This window comes from Rhizophagus irregularis, chromosome 8 (genome assembly GCF_026210795.1).
Source record: "Rhizophagus irregularis chromosome 8, complete sequence".
NCBI classification, from domain to species: Eukaryota; Fungi; Glomeromycota; class Glomeromycetes; order Glomerales; family Glomeraceae; genus Rhizophagus; species Rhizophagus irregularis.
In genome coordinates this window covers 823,113-840,290 of record NC_089436.1, presented here as the reverse complement: position 1 = coordinate 840,290, position 17,178 = coordinate 823,113, and the positions used below count along the sequence as shown (strand labels likewise).

Here is a 17,178-nt window from a genome sequence, read left to right as displayed (position 1 = left end):
TGGATTCTACTTGTCTCTATTTCTATAAATAATGTGTAAGTCTTTTTAGCTTTAAAGATTAGGAAGAAATGGCTGTATACTAATATTTTGACTTCTTGCTGATTAATTATCAATACTATTTATAGACTTAGCATCCAATTCAATCCTTATATACTTTATGGTAGCATTCATTTCTTTTTAATGAGGAAAAAAATTCATTACATAAAATTTATACTTACTATATTGGCACAAATAATGAATAAGTAATATTGATCATTTTGTCAAATTTATTATCATTATTTTGATATATCATATACCATAAATAGACAAAAAATGTAAGCAGTAAGCAAATGTAAGAAACTTTATTTTTTTAACTTGGTGATCAAATAGATAGAGTTTACACTAATTTTACAATAAATTAATAGAAAGTCTATATAATATAGCAGAAGTTAAAGCAATATTATAGATATAAAAGAAATTTTCTTTTTTATGTCAATTGATTGAGTATATTATTAAAATAAATCCTTATATCATATTCAAAAGTAATATACTGATTCTATCTAGTATGATACCAATTAAAAAAAGTTTGGTAACTAGAATTTACTGGCCAATGATCAATATAAGTGGCTCTTACTAGTCAATTATTAATGCCAATTCTGACTGCATATACTAGAGTTATACAACCTTTTGGCCAGGGATTTACACAAATTGCATTTTCCATTATTAGAATAGTGATTATGACAAACTCAGTGTTACATAACTAGTATTAGTCTCCATAAATAGTTGTAAGTTCAAAAATCAAGTAAATATAACAGTTGTAAATCAGAATTACCATCTTTTAGTTAATCATAATGATGTAGTATTTACAGCCAATTTACAGCTTATATTTATAATATTACAACTGCTAAAGGTTGTAATTTGATATATAATAATCATTACTTATAGTAACTAACCTTATACATAATACTGATAATAAAGACTTAATTTTATTTAAAGCATAATCACAATCATCAGGATTATTTGTGTAAATCTGCAATTAAATATTTTAATAAATTTAATAAGACCTTAAGAAATACACATTTAGCTCATAAATTATGCATTACTTTAATCTACAGCCTGGATGTTAGGCATTTATTTTTGATTGGTCTATGTTTTTGACCAACCATTGGGAAAATAAGCCATCTGCCTACATCAAGTTTATATGTATTTCTAATAACGACACATATCATATTGATTGAAAATTTCCATTCTGTTAATTGTTGCTTAAGTAAATTCTTCAATTCAAAATGAATATCCTCTTTTGTCATATTATCATACTAAATTACGTATAAATAAATAAGAATGTGAATGAGTGTAAAATTATCATAGGATAGTACTTACCTTAATAAATAATTTATCATCAATAATTTCTGCATTAAAATTATTGAATACAACTTTCAGGAATTCTGCATAGTGGGATGGCAAATCTATTTCCATCTTTTTTTTTTTATTTTACTTTCTATATTACTAATGAACTAATAATAATCATAATTGTTATTAAGTTCATTCATATTTTCAAATAATATTGCTATTTTAAAATATCTGTTTCGTTTGTTCCATTTTCATATTGTATATCATATTACATGAAATCTTCCCTAGTTCTCTGCTAGTTCTTCAATAGTTTTAGAAGAGTTTCAGGAGTTGGTAAGTTTTGATAAATCATGAGATGAAGTACAGATCAGTAAATCAGATTTTGTAGATTTTGTGCAATAACTAAGTCACCATTATTATATTTCTGATTGTAGAGTCTGAACTAGGGATGGATGTTAATTAATCGTTAATTATATTACTTATAATTAGTTTAAAATGGTTAATTAACCATTACTTTAAATTAACCAATAAAAATGCAGAATTTAAGTCATGTAATTTTAATTATAATTTGGCAAAAAATGGTATAGATTTATTTTATAATTTATATCTTGTATAACTTGATAATCTTTTTTTCTTTTTTTTAATATATTTTTTTTTTACATAATTTTTAAAAAAAATTCTTGCAATTATACTTGTATCCGAAATTATTTTAGTATTACGGAAATACGTAATTACGTAATTCTGTAATTATTAAGTAATTCATTAGAAAAACTCTGTATTCCGTAATTAATTTCGGACTCCGTAATTAATTTCGTATTACGAAAATATTTGGCCAGAATTAGCCTTAATTTTGGCCGATTTATATATAAAAACTTTAACAAATAATAACTCGGCACCCAGTGATCCGTTTTGGATGATCTTACTACCATTTGATTCGTGTCGATAAGACGATTCTAATGGTAGTAAGATCAATTAAATCCAATCACTAGATCGCGCTCCGATACCAATAACTTTTAAATATTTATAGCGTAATAGCTCCGCCAATTTCAATGCTAGAAAGATGATCTTACCGCCATTAGAATCGTCTCGTCATGACGAATCGAATGGTGGTAAATTTATTCAAATCTAATCACTAGATCGTGATCCGACACCAAAATTCATTAAATGTTTATAGTAATTTTACTCCATCAATATCGGTGCTATAGAAATGAAACACATATCATTAGATTCGTCTCGATGCGACGAATCGAATGGTAGTAAGATCATCGAAATCTGATCACTAGATCCTGAGATATTCGCAATTTCGCACTATTATGCAAATTTTGGAATTTCGGAATACGTAATTAATTTCGTAACACGTAATTAATTACGTAATTACATAATTAATTATGATTTCGTAATTTCGGATTTCGGATTTGCCAATTGAATTTCGGAAACAACTATACTTGCAATTATGGGAAAAAAGAAAAGAAAAGTTTGGAAGCATTGGAAAATTACTGAAACAGAAAGTAATAATAAAAAACATTCTTCTTATATGTGCAAATTTTTGAAATTAGTTTAAATTAAGATTTTTATAATAAAAATTTAATATTTTAGTAAGATTAAACATTACATAAATCTAAATTAAATATGTGTTACATATTTATGTAACTCAGATTTAATAAAAAATAAAAAAATTTTTTTAATCAATATTCAAAAATAACAGTAATAACCACTTTTTTTTTCCCATCACTATCCATTACTTTTCCATCATTTTTTTATTCACTTTTATTAAATATGACAAAAAAGTTTATAAGAATATATAGCAGTTATTTTTAAGTGGTAAGTAAAAGAAAAAACTTAATATTTTATATATATAGAAAAGACATTTTTTCATAATTTTTAGTTTTAATTTATTGTTTTTTCTTTGTAAAAAATACATGTAAATAAAAAATAATTATAATGTAAAATAGTTGTAAAATAAATAATAAGATATTCTTTTTTTAAAAAAATAACTAATTATATATTTGTTTTTTATCTTTTAAAATTATTTTATTAGATTTATTCTATTAAAATCCTTAAATAGCAAATAAAATCTTTTAAATAAAGTAAAAGAATTTGGGATTCTCTTATGAAAGCATTTTTTACTAAGAAATAAAATTTTCAGATTGGACTTTATGCAAGTGACAAAATCATATATTATTATTTCTGGAGATATGCTAACATTATCATTTTACATTTATTTGAAAGCTGAGAATTTGCTCTATTGTAAGAATTAAAGATCAGGAAAATTGGATTACTGGATGAGGCGTACAATTAAAATCGAATCAAATTTAAAAATTAAAAATAAATATATTAGTTGGACATAATTATTCACAATCCAGTGATTCAATTTATTTGATTTTAGGCTTATTAGATAGACCTCAATTTTCTCTTTCAAATGAATATAATTTCATTCATGTAGCTTACATTTACAAGTATTTAATAAATTTTTTTATATTAGATTTTATTAAATTTATAAAATTTTATATTAATAATATAATTGATGATTCCTGAATATCTACATATATATATTAAACAAATTATTTTAAATTTATTTTAAAGATAAAAGTTGGCATCATCTTAGAAAGCAAAGATCATTCAAATTGAATCACTACATGTGAAGTAATTAATAATCAAATTTAGATAAAATTCAATAAATATACTGAACGTGATTACTGAACAACTAGTGATTCAATTCACTTAATTTTAGATTCATTAGATAGATCTTGATTTTTTTTTTCAAATGAATATAAATTTATTTATATAGCTTATTTCTACAAAAAATTATTAATGATTTTGTCATGAGAGTTATATTTGAACTTTTAAATTTTAATGATATCTTATATTAAAAAAAAATTAAAAATTATATAATTAATTAGTTTTTTTTGCATTATCTAGTATAAATTTATTATTTTTATATAAATAATTATAGGGATATTGGTTCCAGCATGGATACCAAATCCTAAAGATAAGTTTCGAAAAAAGAATTTCAAAACTTTCTTTAATAAAACGTTTTTATATTAAAAACGTTTTTTTTTTATTATTTTTATATAGGAATTCAATTCCAGCGTGGATACCGAATCCCAAAGATAAGTTTCAAAAAAAAATTTTGAAACTTTTTTTAATAAAAACGTTTTTATACTAAAAACGTTTTTTTTTTATTATTTTTTATATAGGGATATCAGTTCCAGCGTGGATACTGAATCCCAAAGATAAGTTTCAAAAAAAGAATTTTAAAACTTTCTTTAATAAAACGTTTTTGTATTAAAACGTTTTTTTTTTATTATTTTTATATAGGAATTCGGTTTCAGCGTGGATACCGAATCCCAAAGATAAGTTTCAAAAAAAAATTTCGAAACTTTCTTTAATAAAACGTTTTTATATTAAAAACGTTTTTTTTTTATTATTTTTATATAGGAATTCAGTTCCAGCGTGAATACCGAATCCCAAAGGCAAGTTTTGAACAATTTTGAAACTTTAATAAAAAACGTTAATTTTAACGTTTTTTTTATTTTTTTTGTAGGGATATCGGTTCCGGCGTGAATACCAAATCCCATTGGTTAGTTTTGAAAAAGAATTCAAAACTATTTAAAAAAAAACGTTTATTAACATTTTTTTATTATTATTTTATTGTAGGGAAACGGTTCTGACTTAGATACTGAATCCCATTAAGTAGTTTCGAAAAAAATTCAAAACTATTAAAAAAAACGTTATATTAACATTTTTTTTTATTTTCTTTTGTAGGGAATCAGTTCTACCATTTCCTTAGGTAATGTTTCGATAGATTTTCGAAACTTACTTAAAAAAAACGTTTTTAGCTAAAAAATGATTTTTTTATATTTTTTTTTTATAGAAAATCGGTTCCAGTGTGGATACTGATATTCCAGGTAAAGTTTCAAAAAATTTTTGAAACTTCATTTTTTTTATTAAAAGAAATGGTTAACCAACCATTTCTTTACTTTTTTTGTAAGTTTCCCCTTCGGATTTTATTAGATTGGGTAAATTTCTTTCAAACCCAATTTTTTTATTTAAAAAATGAGTTATTGGCCATTTTCTCGTAGTTTTCTTCAGATTTTTATCAGGTCAGGTGAAGATTATGGGTGGATGATGGATGGTGGATGGTAAATGGTGTATATAAATGATAGATAGATAATAATTTAATATGCAATTTTTAATAAAATGAATTAATAAAATTTAATCAATAAATTGTTATTATAAAAATTAAAATCAGCTAAATGTACAAAAATCAGTAATAATTATTAGGTTTATTAACAATCGTCAATTTGATTTTACCGATTTGTTGCCAATTTTACTGATCGATTTGTTGACAAGTGGCAGGCGTTACAGTGCAAATCGTTTATAAAATTAGTTGCCGATTTTTTTGGTACTGATTGGTTAAGGTCAGACCAAATTTCGTCCAACATTCGGCAATTTAAAATTTTGCCGAAATGGACTATTCTGACCAGTGAATTTGACTATCAAATAATTTTGATACAGAATTTGCATTATATGTAGTGTTCTGAAAAAAATCTGATCTAATTCGTATCCGCGGATCTGATCTGAAATAGATCGGATCAGCTTTTTTATGATCCGTGATCCGATCCGAATCAAAAAAATTTGATCCATTTCAGATCGAATTGAATCGGATCAGTTATTCATTCAAATCGGATCAGATCCAGATCGGATCTGAATCTTAGAAAATAAAAAACATTTTGCGCAATATTTTTTATTAAGACAATAAAAAACCGTTGCGAAATGGTTATTTTTAGTTAAATAAACTATTTCGCAACGGTTTATATTAAAACAATTTAAAAAACCGTTGCGAAACAGTTCTTTTTAATTAAATAAACCATTGCGAAACGGTTCTTTTTAATTAAATAAACCGTTGCGAAACGGTTCTTTTTAATTAAATAAACCGTTGTGAAACGGTTCTTTTTAATTAAATAAACCGTTGCGAAACGGTTCTTTTTAATTAAATAAACCATTGCGAAACGGTTCTTTTTAATTAAATAAACCATTGCGAAACGGTTCTTTTTAATTAAATAAACCGTTGCGAAACGGTTCTTTTTAATTAAATAAACCGTTGCGAAATGGTTCTTTTTAATTAAATAAACCGTTGCGAAATGGTTCTTTTTAATTAAATAAACCGTTGCGAAATGGTTCTTTTTAATTAAATAAACCGTTTCGCAACAGTTTATATTAAAACAATTAAAAGAACTGTTGCGAAATGGTTCTTTTCAGTTAAATAAACCATTTCGCAACGGTTTATATTGAAATAATTAAAAGAATCGTTGCGAAACGGTTCTTTTTAGTTAAATAAACCATTTCGCAACGGTTTATATTAAAATCGTTAAAAAAACCGTTGCGAAATGGTTTTTTAGTTAAATAAACCGTTGCGAAATGGTTTTTTAGTTAAATAAACCGTTGCGAAATGGTTTTTTAGTTAAATAAACCGTTGCGAAATGGTTTTTTAGTTAAATAAACCGTTGCAAAATGGTTTTTTAGTTAAATAAACCGTTGCAAAATGGTTTTTTAGTTAAATAAACCGTTGCAAAATGGTTTTTTAGTTAAATAAACCGTTGCAAAATGGTTTTTTAGTTAAATAAACCGTTGCAAAATGGTTTTTTAGTTAAATAAACCGTTGCAAAATGGTTTTTTAGTTAAATAAACCGTTGCAAAATGGTTTTTTAGTTAAATAAACCGTTGCAAAATGGTTTTTTAGTTAAATAAACCGTTGCAAAATGGTTTTTTAGTTAAATAAACCGTTGCAAAATGGTTTTTTAGTTAAATAAACCGTTGCAAAATGGTTTTTTAGTTAAATAAACCGTTGCGAAATGGTTTTTTAGTTAAATAAACCGTTGCGAAATGGTTTTTTAGTTAAATAAACCGTTGCGAAATGGTTTTTTAGTTAAATAAACCGTTGCGAAATGGTTTTTTAGTTAAATAAACCGTTGCGAAATGGTTTTTTAGTTAAATAAACCGTTGCGAAATGGTTTTTTAGTTAAATAAACCGTTGCGAAATGGTTTTTTAGTTAAATAAACCGTTGCGAAATGGTTTTTTAGTTAAATAAACCGTTGCGAAATGGTTTTTTAGTTAAATAAACCGTTGCGAAATGGTTTTTTAGTTAAATAAACCGTTGCGAAATGGTTTTTTAGTTAAATAAACCGTTGCGAAATGGTTTTTTTAGTTAAATAAACCGTTGCGAAATGGTTTTTTTAGTTAAATAAACCGTTGCGAAACAGTTCTTTTTAGTTAAATAAACTATTTCGCAACGGTTTATATTAAAATATTTTAAAAAACCATTGCGAAATGGTTCTTTTTAATTAAATAAACCGTTTCACAACGGTTTATATTAAAATAATTAGTAAACCGTTGCGAAATGGTTTATTTAACTGAAAAGAACCGGTTCGCAACAGTTTATACTAAAACAATTTAAAAAAACTGTTGCGAAACAGTTCTTTTTAGTTAAATAAACTGGTTCGCAATGGTTTATATTAAAATATTTTAAAAAAACGTTGCAAAACAGTTTTTTTAGTTAAATAAACCATTTCGCAACGGTTTTTATTAAATTCGTTAAAAAACCATTTTGCAACAGGTTTTTTTCGTTTAAATTGAAATAAAAAACATTTCGCAACGTTTTTTATTAAATAAATCTTTAAAAAAACATTGCAAAACGTTTTTTTAACTTCTGATTCAGATCAGATTCGGACCGGATCGGTTTTATCTGAATTGGATTCAGACCGAATCGAATCAAGCTCGTTTCGGATTCGGATCAGATCGGATCCAATTATTTTTGATCTGAATTCAGATCGGATCAAATCCAACTTTTTTTGATCCGAATTCAGATCAGATCGGATTCATCTCAAATCTGATCTGATTCAATCCGTTCAGAACACTAATTATATGTTGTAATATACTTAATTTTATCAATTTCTATTTTTTCAAATAATTTGTATATACTTCTGGCTCTATGAGTTAGTTTTAGTATTGTATTACGTTTAGTATCAAAAGGAAAAAGTTTAATAAGATTGTTATAAATAATACCTTTTGTTTTTTTATTAACAACTTTATACCTATTTATAAACTCTACAGTTTTTTTATCAAATTCTATAATATAAGAATACCAGTACAATAATTCTTTTTGATTAGCTCAAATTGCTTCATCTTTCACATTCCATGCTTCTTGTATTAAGTAAGCTAGATTATACAATATATTTTGGTATCAGATTTTTTATGATAGGCCGTTATAAAAATTTCAGTTATATGATTTTTCTTAGATGTCGAAGTGGTTGTAAAATTAAACACATTCTGTACAATATTCTCCACTTTATATAATTGAAATTTTTTGTCCTTCATTACAGAAGATGAGTTCTGGATAACTAATTCATGCAATAATTTCTTTTTCTTATTCTTTTGCTTAATCTTATTACTAACACTTTTCTTATACACTTCATTTAAGAAAACGTCTGTCTTCCTTTTCTTTATTGACTTGATGTTTATGTTATCACTAGTTGCTCCATTTATAAGCTGATTTATTACAGGATCAGAAGCGAAGTGCCTTTTAGACTCAGCATCTGGTTGTAGTACAGTTGTTATCTTTAACATATGGGCCGATCCTTGGAATCTAATTTTTTTACACAAAAATAATTTTATTAAAGCAAATATAAATTATCATTTATATAAGAATAATAAATTTATACTAGATAATGCAAAAAAAACTAATTAATTATATAATTTTTAATTTTTTTTAATATAAGATATCATTAAAATTTAAAAGATCAAATATAACTCTCATGACAAAATCATTGATAATTCTTCATAGAAATAAGCTATACAAATAAATTTACATTCATTTGAAAGAGAAAATCGAGATCTATCTAATGAATCTAAAATCAAGTGAATTGAATCACTAGTTGTTCAGTAATCACATTCAGTATATTTATTGAATTTTATCTAAATTTGATCATTAATTACTTCACATGTAGTGATTCAATTTGAATGATCTTTGCTCCCTAAGGTGATGCCAACTTTTATCTTTAAAATAAATTTAAAATAATTCGTTTAATATATGTAGATGTTTAGAAATCATCAATTATATTATTAATATAAAATTTTATAAGTTTGATAAAATCTGATATAAAAAAATTTATTAAATACCTGTAGATGCAAGCTACACGAATGAAATTATATTCATTTGAAAGAGAAAATTGAGGTCTATCTAATAAGCCTAAAATCGAATGAATTGAATCACTGGATTGTGAATAATTACGTCTAATATATTTATTTTTAATTTTTAAATTTGATTTGACTTTGATCGTTAATTACGCCTCATCTGGTGATCCAATTTTCCTGATCTTTGATTCTTACGATAGAGCAAATTCTCAGCTTTCAAATGAATGTAAAATGATGACGTTAGCATATCTCCAGGAATAATAATGCACGATTTTGTCACCTGCATAAAGTCCGATCTGAAAATTTTATTTCTTACCAAAAAATGCTTTCATAAGAGAATCCCAAATTCTTTTACTTTATTTAAAAGATTTTATTTGCCATTTAAGGATTTTAATAGAATAAATCTAATAAAATAATTTTAAAATATAAAAAACAAATATATAATTAGTTATTTTGAAAAAAAAAGAATATCTTATTATTCATTTTACAACTATTTTACATCATAATTATTTTTTATTTGCATGTATTTTTTACAAAGAAAAAACAATAAATTAAAGCTAAAAATTATGAAAAAATATATCTTATCTATGTATATAAAATATTAAGTTTTTTCTTTTACTTACCACTTAAAAATAACTGCTATATTTGCTTATAAACTTTTTTGTCATATTTAATAAAAGTGAATAGAAAAATAATGGAAAAGTGATGGGCAGTGATGGGGAAAAAGAAGTGGTTATTACCGTTATTTTTGAATATTGATTAAAAAAATTTTTTTTATTTTTTATTAAATCTGAGTTACGTAAATATGTAACACATATTTAATTTAGATTTGTGTAATGTTAATCTTACTAAAATATTAAATTTTTATAAAAATCTTAATTTAGACTAATTCCAAAAATCGGCACATATGATATATCTTCTTCTTCAACAGAGCATGAGTTTTGTACGTTAGTAAGTGCTGTGATTGCTGAGGTTTCATAAGATTGAAGAAATCGAAATTATATCTTAGTTTGACTAATTCAGCTTTAAGTTCAGCATTTTTGGCTGAAATATCTACACTATTTTTCTCCAATTTCTCGATTCTGACTTTGTATTTGACATTTTTAGCATCATATCTGGCATTCTTTTTAATAATCTGTTTCAATTTCACATTTTCATTTTTAAGCCTACCATTCTCATTCTTGATTTCAGCAAACTTTTTTCTGAGTTTAGCAATCTCAGTTAAGAGCTTGGCATTTAATTCTCTCAATAAATCAGTGGATTGCATGTTTGATAATAATTTTTTATATAAGATGAAATAATTCAAAAATTGGTTAGTATAAATAAATTGTAACAAAATACCATGATCAGAATTACTAATTTATTAATGTAAAAAATAAATTATAAGATTCAGTAATATATAGATTTGTTTTACAAAGTGAAGTAAAGTTTCTATACTAATGCCTGCAGATCATACCAGCTTTTCGCTTATTTATATATTATTCCATTCCATGATCTAGTTTCATTATCCCAACTATCGATATTCTAGATAAAACAAAAATAGTCGTCAGTTATACTTAGTGTATGCAATGTCAAAAAATGAATCAATAGATAATAACATTAAACCTTATACCAAAATTTTATATTATTTGCAATCTGTGATTCTTTACAGAATACAAACCAATGAGATTGGTAAAAATATCATTAATCAGATCTAGTATTGTATAGATCATTTAAAATAAGCCATTAACATATCAGAATCAGATAATAAAATACTATTTATACTTCTCTGCTAATTAATTATATCATATTTTGGTGAATAGACTAATTTACTATTTATTATAAAATTATTATGAATTAATTATGTTTATCAAAATACATTACATATTTACATCTGCCAAAATAAATTTAATTAGTATTTTATCATTTTGATGAAAAATATAATACTATTTTAAAGAAAAAATTATATTAAAGATGATTCAAATGATTTACAATATCTATTTACTTCTACACTCCCATACTTTTCACAGTATATCTGAAATGTGTGTCAGGTTAATGGTACAGTATGGCATAGTAATTTCAAAAAAAAAATAAGTTAAAGATTTTCTTTTTAATATAATATTTTCAAATTTACATATTAAATGTATTTTCATTTGTTTTACAAAATTCACTTATAAATGGAAGGAGATTTTGGAAGTAGATTTTAACTTTAGTATATAACAACTGATTTTATTGTCTTTACTGATCATTTCCAAAATTGGATTTGTCAAAAAACAGTTTTTGTTAAATAACTCGAAAATGGCCTTCTAAACTACTTGTATATTCTCTAAGTAAATTTGCAGAGCAGACAAAAATATATCTAGTGTAGTAATTTAAAGGTTTTATTTTAAATAAAAAAAATTGCAATTTAATTTTTTTGGAAAAAATCGCTGCACCACACTGCGCTGTCAATTTGACACACATTTCAGACATGCTTCCCTACACTTTAATTACTAATTATTGCGTCATATCACATATTTTGATAACTATAAAAACTGTTAACTTTAATCTCTCATTTCATTTAGTAGTTATTAGTGATTATATCTCTTAGTTTTAAAAATGTTTACAAGTGTAAATGAATCTTTTGTATCTTCTTGTCGAAGTTCTTTAGCCTCTATTTTAAGCATCTTCTCATCAACTGCAAATTCTCATAAAGGTTCAGTAACTTCCTTACCTGATTTAACTGCAGATGAGTTGGCGTTTCAGGAATGTATTGAAGTTATTGATGCTAATGTGGAAGAAGTCATCACTAACAAAGCTGATGCAAGAGAGAAAAAATGGTAGATCGATGGAAATTATAAAACTATTGATGAAAATAGGTAAGTCATAGTCATAACACTACATAAATTCGATTTTCAATGTTTATGCTAAAATTTGTTTCATTTTATTAGACTTCCTCTGATTCTTATTGAAGATGTAAGTTATGAAGAGTTCGAAAAAAAATGTGAGATCACAAAAGCATCAAGGTACTGGGAGTTTCAAGACGGAATGGTAGTCATAATCGAGTTGCCAAATCGTGATCATGAAATGGCACATTATGAGTTCACTAGGCAATTTATACATCAAGATCCTCAGGATACAGTTGATATTACTGGAGCATCAAGTATGTACTTTGTGTTTATTTGTGAATTTATATTATTATATTAAGTTTAATCCTTTTGTATTCAGCTTGTCATACTACTCCAGGACATATAACAAGGAGTTCTAGCAAACAGCCGGATTGTTCATTTACACCAAGAATTATGCCCAAACCAGCCCCAAACCCTTGTGATCTTCAGGTATTATTTCTTGAATTATATTATTGAAAATACAAAGACCAATCTGAATCTATAATGGTTTATAGGGTAACCCTTGGCCAACCATTATTGTTGAGGTGGCCAATTCAGAAAGCCTTTTTAGAATAATGCATAAGACTACTCAATTCTGGTTGGCTCTGAACCATGTAGAGGATGTATTTGTACTAAAATTATGGAAATGGACTTTAGGAAGAGATCAAAACGGAACTCCTTTGCGCCGTTTCACAGTTCAGTACTACTTTTTTTGTTGTTATTTTGTTTATTTCATTTGTCTAATAATTGTTCTGTGTTTTTGGCAGTGCTATAAATTCTGTCATAGAAATGGCGTACAAAATGTATATGAAAATTATCAACCAGTCCACATTGTAAGAATTAGTATTCTTGGCATTTGCTTTCTTTTTCAATATCATTTATGCATTTATTTTTTTTAGATTGAATTCGGAACCATTGATAGGAGAAATCAACTGTATAATGGATGTACTGCCCCAGGAATGTGTATTATGAATATTTTTCCAGGTTGTATTTTCCGTGGCTGTCCTCAAGTCCCACCATACCCAATCAATAATATGGTTATTGATTTCTTTCCTATCCAACAAGCAATATTTCGTGCTATGTAGATTATTTTACAAAAAAAATATAGACATAAAAATTTGGGCTAATGCACTTTTATATATAATATATATAATATGTACTAAATAAAAAATAGACATAAAAATTTGGGCTAATGCACTTTATATATAATATGTACAAAATAAAAAAAAATGGCGGAATAAAAATACTTTATTAATTCTAATAAAATTTGCATATCTCAACCTGTATAAGCATCCGATTACTTTTGCCAAGAAAATTTTTTATTAATATATGCAAAAATAAATACAAAGGTTTGGGGCGTAGCCTGCGATACATGACGAATTTTTTTTCTATTCTAATGTCTACATACGATTATTTTTTTTCGAAAAAGATAAGACTATCTTATTTATTTTCTGTTTTTACCCGCTTCAATGATTCCTGCAATTCAATCTGGAGACCAAACACTCATTTAATTTGCCCGAACAAGTTCTTGAGTTTTTCAAGCATAAGACTTTTATCGAACACACTCTCATTAATGGGGAAAGTAAATGGTGTTCGCGAACTCAATAATACCTCGACATTCCCATTATCACTATCATTATATTCGCCAGTAGTAACTAACTTAATTATGACCCAGTCGACCCCTGTCGAAACAATACCATACATTACATCTTCACGCAAAGCCTCATTATATGTGCGTTTCTTTTTATTACGCTGAGACGAAGCTTGTAACTGAATTGCATTCTGGCCAACACCCTGGTTAATATCCTCTCTTTTAGCCTCAGTAACAACGATAATCGTATCTCCAATCTTGATAACCCAATCCACTGGCCCTTTACCATGACTTCCAGATAACTCGTATTCTGGACATACTTTCACTTCACCATCATAACAAGAGGCAACGCCATGAAGAACGGAAGAAATAAATTCGCGTCTTGTTGCTTCGTTTGCACTAGTGACGTGAATGCAGGTCTTATGCTTCATAGCTATATCTTCCAAAACGTGCTCCAATATCTTTTCGTAATTGGCTGTGTCAGCTAACTCTCCATCGAACCTGGGGAGATCAATATAACTATCAGCTGTTAACCCGAATAACGTCTTGATTTGGGGAAATGTCCACGACGAAAATGGCTGTTGCGCTATAAAACATCCAAATTATTTTTTGTTAGGGGTATGTCACACCTATCATGATTTATTCTCAAAAAATAGCAAACCGATACTTACATGTGTCCACGACGATTGGAAAATCCACCTTGAATCCTTGAGTCCAGATTACACTTGCCAAATCCTCATCATCAACCAAACAAATAATTTCCTTTTCATTACCACCACACTCACGATTTATAACAATATGTTCGTCCTCTGTCCCATAAGGAAATGTGAAACATGTGCGAAGCCGAGTCTTCAAAGCAGATAAGGCCACGGGTTACAGTCCACTGAAACTTTTTTGATTTACGCCCATACGTTGCGGTGCATCTAACATTTTTTATAGGAATTCGCCCTTTTTATTTCATTTGAATTCATTTTTTTTATAACATGTATTTTAGAAGAGTTTGATTACAAACTATTCAATTCCTTTCCAATAAAAAAAAATTGCAATTTTTTCTTTTATATGTACAGTTGTTTATGTTTTATTAATTTCGTGTTTCATACGTTATATTATAATATGGTAAAAATAAAACTTAATATATAAGCTCTTCAGGAATGTAAAAATGGAGTAGTGTAGTTCAACGGTGTAATAATATTTCACTTAAAAAAATAATTTAAGTTCGTCAAATATATTGAAAATACATGTGAGTACACGTGAGTACATGAGTACAACACGTACAGCTGCGTTGTAGTTATATATATATATAATAATTAACTAATAAAGACAATCTATCAATAATGCACACGTCAACGTATATGTGTATGTCGATCGATGGACGATCATCGGATAATAATAAAATAAAATAATTTAAAATCAAAAATCAAAACAAATAAAACAGTAAAAAATATGGCAGCTACACTTCCAGAACTTTGTCTACATTTGATATTTAAAGAATTAGAAAAAGATTGGAAAGCACGGTATACTTGCATTCTAATCAATCGTCATTGGTGTATTTCAGCAATTCCTGAGTTGTGGAAAGATCCCTTTTCCTTTTGTTTTGAGTCTGGACAAAAAGAACGATATGTTCAACTTATGGACTCTTATATTAAATGTTTATCTCAGGAATTTCGAGAATCCGTTGGATTGGATTCAACAGTAAAAGCTATATTCAATTATACAAGTTTTTTACAAAAATTTTGGCTCAATGACATTTTGGCTACAATAAAAGTTTGGCTTGATACAAGTATTTTTTTTGAGGAAAAAGTTAAAGGTTCAGCACTTTTAGAAAAAGAATTTGAAAGGAAAACTGTACTCAAGATATTTAAAGCTTTATGTGAAAATTTCATAATTAATTCAACATATATGGAAGGAATTTATTTTAATGAAGAACAAATTATGAATATTTTTGAATTAACCCAAGCTGAAGAAAATTTATCCAATATTACATGTTTAGATTGCGTTATTGTGGGAGATGAAGTAGGACTTTTACCAACTATTTTATTATCAGCTTCAAAAATTTTAATGAATTTAAAAAAAATTATAATTATATGGATTAATGATATTACTCCATTGGATCTTTGTGTAAAAAATATGGCACAACTTATTAAAAATCAAAAAAGATTGGAAGATGTGACGATATCATGCTTAGATTCTGATTTCCCTATTATTTGGAAAAGTGTTCTAGAACATTGTAATGTTCTGACATGTTTTTGTCTTAATTTAATTCAATTTAATAAATCTGATCCTTTTCCACTTCATGAATTGTCCATATTTTCAAATTTACAACAATTGGAAATAACTTATTGTAGTAATTTTAAATTTTCAATCAATGATAATGATTTATCATTATCTTTTCAAAAATTGAATAGAATTTGCATTATAATGGATGAGGGAAAGGGATTTCCACCTGATTTCATTAAGGTTTTATTTAAACAATCAAATGAAAAAATAAAAGAATTAACATTATCTATTGATGAATCAGAAACAAAAGATATCCTTTCTTATTGTCAAGATTATTGTACCAAATTAATTGAATTAACTTATTCAATTGATATTAATTATGTTAATTTATTTTCATCTTATTTAAATACTTTGAAATATCTTGAAATATTATCTTTAAGATATTTGGAATTTAGTGGAGAAGATTTATTAATTTTAATTGGAGAAAATTTACCCAAATCTGTAATTAATCTCACATTTAATTTTGAAAATTATCTTCAATTTAATTATCTATCAAAACTTTTTAAAATTTGTAAAGAAAAAGGAATCAAATTTAAAGTGTTGGATTTTTCTAATTGTTCTTTTTTTAACGATCATCATATCTGTTTATTATTAACTTATTATAATAATGGACAATTAGATAAATTATATTTAGGAAACAAAAAGAATTTTACAAAGAAATATATCGATGATGTTAAAAAGCATGTGGGATTTGTTAAATTTTCTGAATATCGTGCAAAGTATCGGTTACCTGATATTGAATATAATGAATTATATTAATTACATTTTATAAGAATTAGTGTCGTTCATTTTATATATTAAATAGTATTTTTTTTTAAAAAAAAAAATGGGAAATGAAGTTCTAATTCGTAAATATTTTTTGTTTCATTTAATTTTCGCGCTATTTTTCTAGAAATAAAAGTTACATAATCTCATGCGACAAACAAAAATTTATGTGGTAC

The 17,178-nt window shown here is 26.0% G+C and overlaps 4 protein-coding genes across 4 annotated transcripts; 1 reads left to right on the top strand and 3 right to left on the bottom strand.

The window, feature by feature from the left end:
• Nucleotides 1-1,088: 1,088 nt before the first annotated feature.
• On the bottom strand, nucleotides 1,089-1,455 carry OCT59_028082 (uncharacterized protein; the record flags this gene model as incomplete). Its single annotated transcript, XM_025311813.2, has 2 exons — nucleotides 1,089-1,295; nucleotides 1,360-1,455. The coding sequence occupies 2 exons, from the start codon at nucleotides 1,453-1,455 to the stop codon at nucleotides 1,089-1,091; spliced, it is 303 nt and encodes a 100-aa protein (XP_025168097.2).
• A 7,093-nt stretch (nucleotides 1,456-8,548) lies between these two features.
• On the bottom strand, nucleotides 8,549-8,956 carry OCT59_028081 (uncharacterized protein; the record flags this gene model as incomplete). Its single annotated transcript, XM_025332727.2, has 1 exon — nucleotides 8,549-8,956. The coding sequence occupies one exon, from the start codon at nucleotides 8,954-8,956 to the stop codon at nucleotides 8,549-8,551; it is 408 nt and encodes a 135-aa protein (XP_025168096.1).
• A 4,760-nt stretch (nucleotides 8,957-13,716) lies between these two features.
• On the bottom strand, nucleotides 13,717-14,890 carry OCT59_028080 (uncharacterized protein; the record flags this gene model as incomplete). The annotated part of the gene is made up of 3 exons (XM_066147069.1): nucleotides 13,717-14,546; nucleotides 14,632-14,769; nucleotides 14,872-14,890. The coding sequence occupies 3 exons, from the start codon at nucleotides 14,888-14,890 to the stop codon at nucleotides 13,873-13,875; spliced, it is 831 nt and encodes a 276-aa protein (XP_065993820.1). The 3' UTR covers nucleotides 13,717-13,872.
• Nucleotides 14,891-15,403: 513 nt separating this feature from the next.
• OCT59_028079 (uncharacterized protein) lies at nucleotides 15,404-17,159 on the top strand (the record flags this gene model as incomplete). Its single annotated transcript, XM_025332726.2, has 1 exon — nucleotides 15,404-17,159. One exon carries the CDS (start codon nucleotides 15,404-15,406, stop codon nucleotides 16,994-16,996), a length of 1,593 nt encoding a protein of 530 aa, XP_025168092.1. The 3' UTR covers nucleotides 16,997-17,159.
• Between the last annotated feature and the right edge of the window lie 19 nt (nucleotides 17,160-17,178).